The sequence below is a fragment of the Canis lupus genome, chromosome 6 (assembly GCF_011100685.1).
Source record: "Canis lupus familiaris isolate Mischka breed German Shepherd chromosome 6, alternate assembly UU_Cfam_GSD_1.0, whole genome shotgun sequence".
Lineage (NCBI taxonomy): Eukaryota > Metazoa > Chordata > Mammalia > Carnivora > Canidae > Canis > Canis lupus.
Genome location: NC_049227.1, coordinates 10,887,974 through 10,902,027, shown reverse-complemented (window position 1 = coordinate 10,902,027; position 14,054 = coordinate 10,887,974). Strand labels below are relative to the sequence as shown.

The following is a 14,054-nucleotide window of genomic DNA, read 5'->3' as shown; positions in this document are numbered from 1 at the left end:
CCTCTGTTTCTAAGCCAACAGACTTTTCCCCTGTGCTAGGAAAACAAAATCAAACCCTAAATAGCATATAATACCCTTGTGAACTAAGCCCTCTAATTATACTGCCTCCAAAGGAAATAACATCTTTTAAAATGCCTCGGTCTCTCCATCTTAGGCAATTTCACTGATCATTTCTCATATCAGAATCTCTTTTGAGCAATTTAAGAGTAATTATTTTGGGATATCTGCTTTGTTATTTTTATATCTTCTTATATGCTGCTTTCTTTGTTCAGGAGAAAATTAGAATTCTGGAAATACACTTGACTATTTATTAAAGGAAGGAGCATCTATTTCAAGTGGTTGCAAGTATCAATGTATCAGTCTGCGTCAAGAATGGATATTTGGAAGAACGTAGGCTATGCTACTCTGTTTCCAGTTAAGAGCCACCTAGGTCAAAAAAAAAAAAAAAAAAAAAAGATCCACCTAGGTCTCAGTTAAAAAATAAAAAACAAAAAACAAACAAACAAAAACAACCTACATCAACCTATGTGTGAAAACTGAAAAGTCAAATCTTCATCTGGGTAAATCTGAACGTGTCTGGATTTAGTGCCTTACGGAATCATCAAAAATGTAATATTTTATAACATGCTCTGCAACCTTACTGCCTTCATTATTTTGCAATCTGTGGATATATGGGCTCACGGGAACTTTTGGAGTTTTCAGGGAGCTGAAATGAGGTAGGAGGAATGAGCCTGTTCAAGGTCATACATACTACGCAAAGCTGCTATATTTCCTGGTGATAGGGACCAACGGTGGCCTTAGCCCATTACCCACTCCCCCTCATCCCCACCTCATACCTTTCCTGAAAGAATATTCGAATATTCTTACCTGAACCACCATCACTTCCATTGTCCTCTGCCTTGGGTGTTGTGTAGACCGGATTTTCTATCTCTAATGTTTATCCACGGGGAGATTTTTCACGAAAAGAACTTTTCTTGTAATTTAGTAAATGTTGTCCTTGAAAACCCCACAAGTATTTACATAACAGAAGCTATTGTTTTGAAGTGCAAAACAGGTCAAAATTTGGTTTCTGGAGATTAATCACTGTGGTCTATTTTATATTATCATAATAATTTCATTTATTTTGATACAATTTGTTTTCAGAATCAACCTCGGCTTCTGAGCTCAAGCGACAAATCCATTTGTTCCTGGGATAATGGATAAGGTGATTAATGACCTTGCAAACAGGATTTCTGAAAAACACAGAGGGAAAAAAAAAATAAAGTTTCCACTTAGAATGTGCAAGTCAACCAGCTCAGTCTGTAGCTGTGCACCAAAATCTCTCCGAACTTGTTGGCAAGCCACCGCCAAGATTTTTCAAACAAATCTGCCCCTGCCTTTCGGGGTTTCTGTCCATATCTGGGCTCTCCAAGAACGTGGGGACAGGGGCCTCGCCTTGGGAAACCGGAGCTTCGAGCGGCGAGCTCTCGAGGGTGGGGCCCTGCTTCACAGCGCGGGAGCACAGCGAGGGCCGGGCTCAAGGAGCCCCCGGGGCACAGGGCTCGCAGGGTAAGGTCAGCACCTGCCGGGCTGCCGGCCGCCCAGCCCCGGACAGCTCCGCGGGCGGCCGCGCGACTTGGGCCGCCCCGCCCCGCCCCGCCCGCCCAGTCTCCCCAGGTGGGGGCGGCGTGCGCGCCAGGCAGTGCGGGCGCCCCCTCCGCGCGTTTCCGGTCCCCGCCGCCCTGAGAAGTCCTCCCCGGCGGCCGGGGGCGGCGGGAGACCGGGAGGCGGACGTGCACGCGGGGGGGCGGGGGGAGGGCGGCCGTCGCGCGTCTCCTTCCCGCCTTCACGGCGAGGCGGCGGGCGCGGTCCTGCCAAGGAGGCCCGCGCGGCCCGCGGGGGGCTCTCGACGGCAGCCGCGAGTTGGAGGTCCTCTGGGGCTGCCCCCCACTCCTCTCACTCGGGAGTGACTGAAGCGAGGCCTGGCGCCGCTCCAGAAGCCGCTCCGGGAAAGCCGCCGGCTTCTCTTCAGACCGCGACGCTCGCGTCCTCGGGCGGGTCCGAGGGACACCTGGACTCGCCGGCCGGGGCTCGAGAAGGCACCTGGGGCGGCTTTGCTGGCATTATTTTTTTTTTTTCTCGTTTTACTTCCGTGCTCTCTTCCTGGGGAGCGCGGGGAGCCGGGACCCCGCGCTCGCGCCCCCGGCTCCGCCCCACACACGCGCCCGCCCGCCCGCCAGCCGAGAGAGGGCGCCCCCGCCCCGCCCCCTCGCTGACGCGCGCCCAGCCGGGCCAATCAGAGCTCGCGGCGCTGCGCCCCACGCGCCGGCCCCCCCCACCCCCAGCTTAAGAAAGGGCGCGCGGGCCCGTTCGGACCAGAGCGCTGCGCCGGGCGGGCTGCGTGAGGGCCGCGGCTCCCGCGCTAGGGCTGCCCTCGAGCTGCGCGCCCCGCCGCAGCCCGCGGAGGAGCCGCCTACGCCGCGCGCCCCGACGGCCGATGCTGGAGTGAGCGCTGCGGCGGGGGGATGCTGGTGCTGCTGGCCGCCGGCGTGGCGCTCGCCGTGGCCGCCGCCGCCGCCGCCCAGGACGGCCCGGCGCCCGGCAGCCGCTTCGTGTGCACCGCGCTGCCCCCGGAGGCGGCGCGCGCCGGTTGCCCGTTGCCCGCGATGCCCATGCAGGGCGGCGCGCTGAGCCCCGAGGAGGAGCTGCGGGCCGCGGTGTTGCAGCTGCGCGAAACCGTCGTGCAGCAGAAGGAGACGCTGGGCGCGCAGCGCGAGGCCATCCGCGAGCTCACGGGCAAGCTGGCGCGCTGCGAGGGGCTGGCGGGCGGCAAGGCGCCGGGGCGGGCGGCCACGGGCAAGGACACCATGGGCGATCTGCCGCGGGACCCGGGCCACGTCGTGGAGCAGCTCAGCCGCTCGCTGCAGACCCTCAAGGACCGCCTGGAGAGCCTCGAGGTAGCCGGGTGCGGGGATGCGAGGTGGGGAGGGTCCGAGGCGCGGGGCGGAGATGGGGCGCGTGGTCCTGCCCGCCAGGCGGTGCCGGCCACTAGCGAGCTGGTCTTGGGCTCAGGCGGTTTCTCGGTCGGGCTCCAGAACTCACTGGCGGGGCTCACATCCCGCCCCCACCGCGCCTCTAGCTGGACGGAAAGGGTTAAACGTGCCCCCACCCCCGGACTGTCCGCCGAGTGGCCGGTCACCTCCCGAGGTCCGGGTGAGCGGACCGGGACGGCCTCTTCTCCCTTCGGGGAAATCTCCCGGTCCCCCGGGGCCGGACGCGCTCCCGGAGGCTGTGCCGGGTGACCCGAGGCTGCCGCGTGCGGTCAGCTGCCCCGGGCGTCCCGCGTTTCCTTGAATACATCAGGTCGGGCTGGACCCGAGCCGGCTGAGACCAGAGGGTGTCGGCGGGAAGGCGAGCGCGGGCGGGTCCCGGGCCACACACTGGTGGGCGCCTTGATGGAAAGCTGGTTTTAACTTCAAAGCCGCTCTGTCCGCCAATCGCGCGGTTCTAAGGTGCCCTTACTGGCTGCTTTGGGGGAAGGGACCTCATTCCGTTTCCCTCTTGGAAGGTGTCTGCAGTTTGGAACTTTGCAAGAGAAATCCTCATTTAACTTCCATCTGTACTTTCGAACCCTTTTTAAGAAGCGGGGACGTTTCTATCAGAAACGTTTACCAAAATGCTTCATTAGCAAAACTAGGTTTCAATTACAGGTGGTGATTATTGCGAAATTATTTGAGGATTTCCTGTGGCATGAAGGCTAAATACAGTATTTCCAGCATCTGTATATTGCTTGAATCCTCATGATTAATAGCAGCTAACATTTCTAGTTTACTAAATATACACCGGGCGTGTTATCTAATTTTAACCCTTGCGGCAGTCTTTTGAGGCAGATCCTCTTAACTGCATTTTACAATTTGGAATGCTTAGAAAGGGGGGGTGAATAGCTTGCCAAGGATTCATGGCGAGGCAGTGGCAGACTGCCTCCAGAGCCAGCATGATGGTCGAGGAGTAAAAGACATAGGAAGTGAGGATTTAGAAACAGCATTCAAAGCAAAGATTCCTGGAATTCAGAACTGTCGTGTTTTAGGTCTCTCATTTCCCAGTAACATCTCTGCAAGCGTAGTTATTCACCTTTGTGCCATGTCAGGGCTTGGGGGCTGTTTTCACATCTAGATGGAAGCTTTGAGTACCATTTGGTTAACTGTTTTGTTGTTGTTGTTGTTTTTTAATCTCAACTGTGTTGTCTTTACCCGAGAATGATAGACAGTGCTTAAATTTTTTACTTTTTATCAAGGGAAGGAAAATGAAATTCATAAGTTTCAGATACTGCCACAAAGTAATTCTTGTTTGACTTTGAAATCCTTCCCGTACAAACAAGAAAAAAGCATCAATGTAGTGCTCCCCTTCGTGCCAACAGCACGATTTAGTACTCCCGTTCTGGAAGCTTCTCCCTGGTGTGGTTGAGCTTTCAGAGCTACATTTCACAATTTCTTTCTAAATGGCCTTAATACTTCTCCCTTATGTGTCCCTCTCCCCATGTAAAAGCACCAGCTCCGAGTGAATGTGTCCAATGCAGTGCTGCCCAGCGACTTCCGAGAGGTGCTCCAGCAGCGGCTGGGGGAGCTGGAGAGGCAGCTGCTGCGCAAAGTGGCGGAGCTAGAGGATGAGAAGTCCCTGCTCCACAATGAGACCTCCGCTCACCGACAGAAAACCGAGAGCGCCCTGAACGCTCTGCTGCAGAGGGTGACGGAGCTGGAGCGGGGTGAGTTCTGGGTGAGCTCCTCTGTTGCCCTCTGGCTGGTGTCCCTCCCAGCCCCCCACCCCATTGTCTTGGTGTTGGGCTGCAGTGTGAGGGCCAAATAGGCAGCAGCAGAGAAGGGGGAATTGTGGGGGTGGCCTTACAGACTGGCCGCTAGGGCCTTTGGGAGTCATGACCCCTGCTTGCTGACTCTTGGCACTCAGCTCTGCTGCTGTTTGCTGGGACCAGCTCTGAGGCTGCTCTTGGGTCCGCTCTGAACCTCCCTGTCCTAGGTGCGGAAAACCACAGCGTTCCTTACCAGTCCGGCAGCTCTCCACTTTGCCTTCTCTGCTTCTCAAATTAAGTGTTGTTTTTTCAGCTTGAAGCATCTCCCGGACACAGAGGTTTAGGGTTTCTGCCTTACAGTTGCCCAGCTTAAAGGCCATGTCGACACATCTTCCGATTTGGACACCCTAAGGGGCCTATTGTTGCTGGGAGTGGCCTGGCTTCCATCCCTTGCAGGCAGACCCAGGGGGTGTCTGCAGAGACATGGCACCTCGAGGAGGTGACTTGTGGCTGTTTGAACAAACAATAAGCGTGATTGAGGATGGTCCTCTCAGGAATGAGCCCCACCCCCAGCCCGCTGGTGTTATCCACGGGAAAGCCAGTGCCCTCAGGACCAGCTTGGACAAACAATCTAACCCTGTCCTCCTGCCATGTGGACCTTTCAGCCACTTTTTAGCTAGTCCTGGAAGTGGATTCTGAGTATCACACTATGGTGGGTAAATTCCTTCCACAGGGCACAGGAAAGGAGGGATCAAAGGGCCCTAAGTAATCCACACTGCATCGTCAACCCCCGAGACTGCCAGGTGGCCCAGGAGTGAAGTTTTAAGTTTGCTGGTAGTGGCTATGAGATTGTAATCTTTTCAGATTCACCAATGTGACAAAGACAGTTTCTCATTACTCCATTTTATGAACTGATAGGAGAACGTCCAGTTAGGCCTTTAGTGATGCCTGCAGAGGACAGCCAGATGATCAAGGGGAAGGTATTTCTGTTCCATTTTAGAGCAGCTCCCCAGAAGTCACAGGGTCTCCTTCATACTTTCCTGTTTTCTTCCTCCAGAAAAGTTTCTTCTTCCTTCCTTGTCCTTCTCAGAAAGGGGTGGGTGACTTAGCTGTTAGACTTGGATTCTTGAGTTTCTGAAAAAACGTCCTCTCTGCCTCACCTCCGTTGCTGGGTGACCTCAGGAAACTCATTAGGTCTCAAGAGCCTTCCCTGAAGGCAGAGCCTTGCAGACAGGAGAACAGAATGGCCGTATTGGGTCCAAGGTGAGGGTGGCACTTGCCTTGCCTTTCCCCTGCCTCCCCCACAGTGGAACCTGGGGACATGCAGGGGTCCCGAACAGGCACACTACAGTCCCTTAGTATCTTGCCTGGGATAGCTGTAGAATGAAAAGAGAGCTTCACCAGAGAACTTGGTGGCTGTGTACCTTGCTTGGCATGGTGGCTTAATTGCTACCAGGATGTAGGTTAATAACCTGCTGAGTTAGAGTGGAGTGGTGCCAGGCAGCGTGCCAAGCACATCACCCCTGTGAGATAGGGCTTCTCTTATATCTGTTACGCAGATGAGAAAAATGCTCCAAAGCTTTCAGCTGGAGGGTGTCCTCTGGGGAGGGGAACAGAGGTGGGGCCTGGGCCGGCAGCTAGTGAGCAGCCACATGGCTTTGACCACCCAGGAGCTGCCACCTTGTGACTGTCCCTCCCATGCCCAGACCGATTCCAGCACCCACACTCTGGATACCTAGGTTTTACAGGGAGCTCTCAGCTCATCTGGCACAGAGAGGTGGTCTATGGTCTCACTAGGGCCTGGCTCCATAGGCCAGGGCCTCTGACTGGCCTGCTTATGAGCCGCCAGGACCCGGTACTCACCCACCTTGAGAACTCTGGAATCCTTCAGCGTGCTCCATCCAGCCCTGGGATGAGCAAAGTGATCATTTGCCAACCAGTTTGTCTTCTGGGTCATTCTGAGTTTATTTGTGGAGAGAGTAAAGGGATATATAAACTCCCCGCCCCTAAATCTAGACCATGAGAGGAACATACACAGTTCCTCAAAGCATTCTGCGGAGCCCAGAGGAAATGGACCTCAGGCATATGCAAAGTAGGGGGCTTTGGGGACTCTGGCCTCTGTCCAGCATCTCCGGCCCGGGAAGCGCCTGTTCTGGGCCAGGCACCAGGCTGTGACTTCTGCACTCTGTATCTTCTTGTAACCCTTACAACAACCGTGTGAGGTCGGTATTAGCTATAGATGAAGGACTGAGAGAGCTAAGTGATACGTGTATTCACGTGTCCAACAGAGCTGGGGCTGAACTTGGTGGGGACCCCAGAGCATGAGAGGCCCAGGAGTTACAGCCTGGAGCGGCATGTTGGCTCCAGCCCTGCTGAGCAGGAGGCTCCCCAGAGCCCAGGGTGAGCAGCCAGCGCTACATGTGAATGCTTGTGCTGCCTGACCCCAGGGGTGCTTGTTTTCTTTGTCATAGGACCCTGCTCATATGCAGGGGTCTGTAGGTTCTGGGCCAGCTGGCCAGGCACAGCCCACCTTCAAGTTGACATAAACGTTGCCACTGAGAAGAGAAAACCCTTTTCTTTTTGGCCCCAGCTGCCCCCCGTTTTCACTTGTCTGCCACCTGCAGCCTCTGATTTATTGGTCAGGCTTTTTAATGCCTTAATTGGTTTTGACGAAGATTCCTCTGAACCTCCAAGCTGTTGGTATAAATAGAGGGCACCAGCTTTCGGGGTGTGGGCCCGTCCTCTGCCCCTTGGCTCTCCCAGGTCTAATTAAACCTATCTGTTGTCACCTAGCTAATGATATTACCGACACCGAGCCTTATTAAATCAGCAGGACTGCCCACCTGCAAGGATAGAAGCCATTTCTCTTTATTAGCTAATCATGCCTTCGTGAAGAACATGACCATTTGCAAATTAAATATTAGCAGCTACACGTGGTCGAAAGAGGGACTTCAGCTCCCTGCTCTGTCATTCATTAGATTTGTGGCCAGGGGTCAGTCACCCCACCTCTCTGAGCCTCGCTGCCTTGGCTATACTGTACAGCCTCCAGGATCAAGGGTGGGGCTTTCTAGTCTCCCTCAGCCTAACATGGGGTCAGTCCCAGCCTGTACCCTGCCAGGTCCCCTGTGGCTCCCCCAGGGTGACCAAGTCTTCCCAGCCTTTGCAAGGTACCCGGTGGCTCTGAAGACTGGGAGGTCAGGATGGGCCAGGCAAGACTGTGCACGCAGCAGATATGAGTGAACAGTACCCACGGAACCCAGATTCTAGTATTTCTCTACTGCCTATTTCAGAGAGGTTGAAGGGGTGATGCTGGGCCCTTGGCTTTTCTTTGCGGGTCTTCCTTGGATGGGTGTGAACCGTGGCACCCAAGAGCTTCTCATGTGTTTGTTACTATGAAAGCAAATGAGTTTCTCCACTGCAGTGGAGGAAGGCTCATCCATTCTGGCTTCCATTCTACAGAAGGGGCTGATTCATCCACTCAAGACACAGGCACTTTGGTTCCATCAGCTCTGGGTCCAGAGAGCTGCCTGTTTTTCACACTGAGTCCAGCCGGCCCCTCATGGATAGCTGATAAATACTTGTGAACAAGTGAAGGGTGTTTGGGCTCCTTCATCAGAAGCATCTCATTTGGTGTTTCTGCTATGACAGCTCACAGAATCAGGTGATACTCTGCACACTTCAGAATCTATGATAATTGGAGACAGGGAATCGGCTTCCATGTGTTTATTTTTGTCGTTAATTTTGAGCTTAAATCAAAACTACTAAAAATTAGACTTGTTTAAGAGTATCCGTCGCTTTCAAAGACCATGGAGGCACCATTTAATTGAGGACAGTTGGGGGTGGGAGGCTCATCTGTCCTAGGTGGGCCCCAAAGGCTCAAGACTCTGACCAGGGTCATTAACCTCCCCAGGAAGGTTACCTCTCTATTTCTCTGCCTCTAACTGGTTCCAAACTGTAGGAAATGCTCAACAGACACAATCTTCTCTTGAGGCAAGGGCAAATTATGTGCAGAGTGGTTCATGGGAGGGATTTAGTCCAAAAAGCCACTTCTGAGTTAGTTGTAGTGTGCAGACACCAATGTGGACTCTGCCTGGGTGGCAGTGGTTCTTTAGGGTGAGAAGTGACAGGGGTTTACAGGCTTGAGTGTGCATTGAGTCCCTGGGTCCCTGCTAAGACTTCCTGCCTCTAAGCTCAATCCAGCGGGACTGTGCCCCTGCCCTGGCTAAAGGAGCTGCAGGGACCAGGATTTCAAGAAAAGAGGTGAAGAAGGGTTTTCTGGCTTAATTTAACCAGAAAGTTAGATCTAGCTTGCCTTACCCCCTTCCTCAAGCTTTCCAGAGCAAGGATGCTCTTGTTAATTCCTAGACTTGTAGCACTTTCAACAGGGGCTTCCCAGTAGCTGATGCCCTATTGTTTGAAGGACCAGTGTGGGGGGAAGTTGGGGTCCAGCTGAACTGTCGCTGGGCTGCTCTGGCAGGGAGTAGACTAACCCCCTTGGCCTCTGTTCCCCACCCTCCAGGCAACAGTGCTTTCAAGTCTCCCGATGCATTCAAGGTCTCCCTCCCTCTCCGGACAAACTACCTGTATGGCAAGATCAAGAAAACACTGCCTGAACTGTATGCCTTCACCATTTGCCTGTGGCTGCGATCCAGCGCTTTGCCGGGCATTGGCACCCCGTTCTCTTATGCGGTACCCGGGCAGGCCAATGAGATTGTGCTGATAGAATGGGGTAACAACCCCATTGAGCTGCTCATCAATGACAAGGTGAGGCCTGCTTGGACTGCCACCACCCCCATTGCGGGATGTGATAGCATCTGACTGCCAGCTAGGGCTATCCTCCTTGGGGTGGGGACAGCTCTGCACTGACTCAGCCTCACCCTGGCCAGCTGACCAGGTAGGGGTGGGCATCTATAGCTTGTAGAGATCCAAGCTGTGAAGTCTGCCCTGGACCCCGTCTAGCTACCCCTAGTCTGGCCTAGAAGTGGCCATGGGGTCCAGGCCAGACATCACAGAAGGACTAGAACTCAGGTCCCTGTGGCTATTCCCAGGGCCATACAGATTAGAGGATCAGATATGTGTGTCTCCCTCTGTGGGATATTTATCAGTGTATCTTTTTGGGTGGTCTATTGAGATAAAATATATATACAGTAAAACTTAAGAGTTTTTGGTGAACAGTCTGACCAGTTTTTATAGCTGCATGTGGTTGTGTGACCACCACAATTAAAATCTGTAAGTGTTTCATTCCTCTCCCTCCCCCCACCAAATCTCCTTGTTCCCCTTTGTAGTCCACTCCTGCCCCTCCTCCACCCATGACAGCCACTCATCTCTTCTGTCCCTGTAGTCTGGCTTTGACCAGAGTAAATGTCCCTTTCTAACAGACTGGCTGGTTTTGACATTCAAGAGTGTGATCTTCTCAAGGACTCCACCCTGGGCACCTGCAAGACCTCCAGGAGCCCCACTTAAACTTCATTCTGAAGTCAGATTCAGTGTCACCAAACAAATGTATCCTCACTAGAACCAAGCATCTGCATGGATGCTCCAGTTCCCTGCTGCCTCTACCCTGGCTCCTCACTCTGCTATTTTCCAACCGGCCTGGGTGTAGTTTAAGTGGGAAGTGCTGTGGAATCTCCCTGCTGGGCCCCTTCTAGTGGTGACCATGTCCCAGGGATTGACAATTAACCAGGGATTAATTGTTCTAAATAATGCCCTTGAACACAACATGGCCCAGAACCTTGTTTTCCTCTTGGGTTAGGTGGCACGTAAACAGCCAGTTCCCTGTGTTGCTAGGACACCAGCAGTAACAACAGGATGGCACCCAGCTGGGCGGGTCTGTAGTACTACCGGGACATGACGTCGGTCAGAGATGCCCTCCCTCTGGTTCTCAATGAGGGTCCCTGTGTGTACCCTCCAGCACACACTCCCACATAATTGCAGGGTTTTGGTCTCCTGCACAGGAGTACATAAACACACAGTCCCCAAGCGCCGTAATAGAATTTTAGCCCCTGCCTAGAGTGTAGATGCCTAGTCTGTTTCCCAAGGGACAGATTTGCCCATGTTGTCCACATAGAGAAGGGGAGACCAGCAGGGGCCCTGCCTGATGGGAGCAGCAGACCTCTGGGACCTCTGCAGGTCAGACTTCTGGAGACCCTATGGGGGCCCTCACCTGCGTGTTGGTATCCACAGGTTGCACAGCTGCCCCTGTTTGTCAGTGATGGCAAGTGGCACCATATCTGTATCACCTGGACGACACGGGACGGCATGTGGGAAGCTTTCCAGGATGGGGAGAAACTCGGCACTGGGGAGAACCTGGCTCCCTGGCACCCCATCAAGCCAGGGGGTGTACTGATCCTTGGGCAGGAACAGGTGAGTGCAGGGGGTGTGAGATGGGCATGCACTAGCCAGCCAAGCCCACAGGGCTGTGCTTGCAGGCTGCCCCTCTTCCCTTCGCCCACCCCACACCCATCTCCTTGTCACCCCCACCCCCCCCACCCCCATTCCCCATCCTGCTGTCTGCCTGGCAGATGTGGCTAGTGTGGCTTGAGAGCCCCATGTGCTGTCTGTCTTGTGGCCTGAGGGGCAGAGGGTGGGGGACCAGGTTGGTGTGGTGGGTTCAGAGAGATTCCAGAATGGAGTCCAACACAGGTGATCAGGAGTGTCTCTGGGGTCATGCTGTCATGGAGTGACTGGGTTCTCTTCAGGCATTTGCCCTCTACCAGGCACAGCATTGATTCAGGGTGCCAGGGGCTGATCTGGCATCTTCCAGGAACTGCTGGCTCTGTGTTTTGGGGCACTTAGGGCATACTGTGGGGTGCTCAGCCCTTTGGGCGAGATGGGGGTGGGAAAGTGACTTCAGAAGCTGCCCTCAAGAAACCCCCCTGGGAGACAAAACCGTAAGGAGTTTGTTTGCTCCTGGGCGGGTAAGAGTTGATGTTTCAGCCTGTGTTTGAGATTTGCTGACAGCTGGCTCCTTGCCTCACTTCCTCCCTGGGAGAGGCTGGGAGTCCGGACACCTGAATTTCATGCTAGCTTTGGGACCTTGGGCACATGTCTTTCTACTCTAGCTTTGAGGTGTCCAGAGCTCCGGAATGTGCAGGAAGGGGGTGGGGGGTGGGTGGGGGAGTGGCCAGCATTGGAGGGAGTTGGGAAACCGCCTCAGGCTCCACCTCTCCCTCTATAGTTGGCATCCCTTCCCAGTGGCTGGCCGTTCACAGTCCAGAATTAGTGGATGTCTGCTTTTTGACCTACGCCAATGAGGTTCTGTTTCACCTCCTTCCAGGACACTGTTGGGGGCAGGTTCGATGCCACGCAGGCGTTCGTGGGGGAGCTCAGCCAGTTCAACATCTGGGACCGCGTCCTTCGTGCACAGGAAATTATCAACATTGCCAACTGCTCCACGAACATGCCCGGCAACATCATACCCTGGGTGGACAACAATGTTGATGTGTTTGGAGGGGCTTCGAAGTGGCCTGTGGAGACCTGCGAGGAGCGTCTCCTTGACTTGTAGCTACTTTCTGCTCTGTCTAGGAGGCCAGGGCTGGGCTATTGCCATTGGAAGTGCAAGGCCACCTCCTCCCCCAGTTAAACTGTGTACAAAGCCCCTGCCAGAATGGGCTGGGGCCCCCAAAGCTCATTCCCAGGGAATCTCAAAGGCCGAGGCTCTGTGGCAGCGCTTGTCACTGGATTCTTTGTTCTTTCCTGAGATTGTGTTGTGGTCAGGGGGGAGGGGGAAGAAGCCCTGAGCTGCAGGTGGGCAAATCTGACTGCCTACTGGGGGAGGGACGGGGGCGCAGGGGGATCGAGGCCCCTGAGGCTCCATGCAGAGCCCCTGAAATTGCTAGTGCACTGTAGCTTTGCCCGCCCTCCTGGATCCCCGATGTCTCGTGTGCACCTTCCATCTGTCCCTTTTAAAGGCTGTGCGGCCATCCTGCTGGAGTATCTGTGTCCCTTGTGTGATAAGTGTACCCTGCTGTCCCTTGAGCACGCAGCAAAGCAGCCCCCGCCGCCCACAGAAGGACTTTTCTCTTGGTGTTCTTTACGCCGTGAGGAACTCTTCCGCTGGAGGATGGAGGAGGGCAGGGTGCCCAGACATGGCCCTGCCTTTGCCAAGGTGGAGGGGGCTGGGAGCAGAACCCATAAGGAGTTCTGGAGGAGGGCCGAGGCAGCTGTCCCTCCCAGTCCGTCACCTCTCCCTCAGACTGATGCTTTGATGGAATCAGCGCTGGGAATGGCTTCTTTGAAAAGCCTCTTTTCTCCACGGTGCCAAAAGTTCAGTTGCAGCTTCTATAACCATTCGATATGGCCAGGGGGGATTTATTTTTTCCCAACAGAGAAGAACAGCCATTAGCAGCCTTCCATTTTTGATGTCTCGCCCCACTGTGAGGAATGTGCTAGTTTTAATTCACGTTGATTCCTGTAAGCATTTGACTGTCTCAAGTATTTCCCCCAGAACTTTTTCAGGAAATGGAAGTCATTTGGCTGATATTTGCTTAATGACTCCAGACTGCTTAAATTATTGGATAGAGATAGTAATTTATTTTAAGGACAAAGTGACAAAGTGGGGAAATTTATAAAGCTAAATATTATATATTTTATTTTTCATACATGTTTGAAGTGCAAATCTGTGGAAATTCCATGTGTAGGACCAAGTTGACATGCCCATCCTAACGTTGTATGCTACAAGAACTCTTCTGATGGTGGAATTTTGATTAAAGTGCAATGGAAGATGCCTCAGTTTCTGTTTGCTCTGTGTCTGGGGCTGAGGGTACGGGGGTGGGGCACTGCCACAGTTGGCAGGTCTGGCGCCTGTGCCTGGTGGACCCAGGACCACTAGCGGGCTTGGAGGGAGTAATGCCCTTCCCTCCTCAATGCCAGGCCCGGATCAATGCCAGGCCCAGACTGCAGATGTCCCCCAGGTTTTGCCTAGCCCCCCAGTCTCCAGCCGGCCACTGTCTTCTCAACCAGGAATCACACTTACCTAGATGACACCTCCCTGCCCCAGGCCTGACATCTGTTTGCCACCTACTCTGTGTTCTACCATACATCCCCGTTCATTCCTCCAAAGAGCCCCCTGAAAGGGAATCCCAGTTTACATGAATACTTGGAACGATTAAACAGTGACTTGGATCACATGGCTAGTTAAGGGTCAAGTGGGCCTGTGGCTCTGGAAGCCTTGCCCCTGTTGTGATTACCATCATGATGGCATGGCTGACTGGGAGCCAGGGCTCACTGCTGCTGCTCAGCATCACCAGTATTATACAGTATCGCTCACCCC

General features: G+C 54.0%; 1 protein-coding gene and 1 long non-coding RNA gene across 7 annotated transcripts in view; one reads left to right on the top strand and one right to left on the bottom strand.

Annotated features, from left to right (window-relative positions):
- Window positions 1–2,213, bottom strand: part of LOC102155347 — a 28,383-nt gene extending 26,170 nt beyond the window's left edge. For 2 of the 6 annotated variants that reach the window (XR_005360590.1, XR_005360591.1), the window contains exon 1: window positions 868–1,581. This is a non-coding gene — a long non-coding RNA (uncharacterized LOC102155347). Of the gene's footprint in view, window positions 1–867; window positions 1,584–2,127 lie in introns of those variants that run through there. The other 4 variants (XR_005360593.1, XR_005360589.1, XR_005360588.1 and 1 more) reach the window with 4 other exon arrangements.
- Window positions 2,214–2,503: 290 nt separating this feature from the next.
- Window positions 2,504–13,513, top strand: NPTX2 (neuronal pentraxin 2). The gene is made up of 5 exons (XM_038539453.1): window positions 2,504–2,936; window positions 4,525–4,741; window positions 9,303–9,547; window positions 10,967–11,146; window positions 12,060–13,513. Exons 1-5 carry the CDS (start codon window positions 2,505–2,507, stop codon window positions 12,285–12,287), a joined length of 1,302 nt encoding a protein of 433 aa, XP_038395381.1. The 5' UTR covers window position 2,504; the 3' UTR covers window positions 12,288–13,513.
- The last annotated feature ends 541 nt before the right edge of the window (window positions 13,514–14,054 follow it).

Coding starts and splice junctions, on each gene's coding strand:
- NPTX2 (XM_038539453.1), top strand. CDS start 2,505: ATGCTGGTGCTGCTGGCCGCCGGCGTGGCGCTCGCCGTGGCCGCCGCC. Junction 2,937..4,524: donor ACCGCCTGGAGAGCCTCGAG/GTAGCCGGGTGC, acceptor CCCATGTAAAAG/CACCAGCTCCGAGTGAATGT. Junction 11,147..12,059: donor TGATCCTTGGGCAGGAACAG/GTGAGTGCAGGG, acceptor ACCTCCTTCCAG/GACACTGTTGGGGGCAGGTT.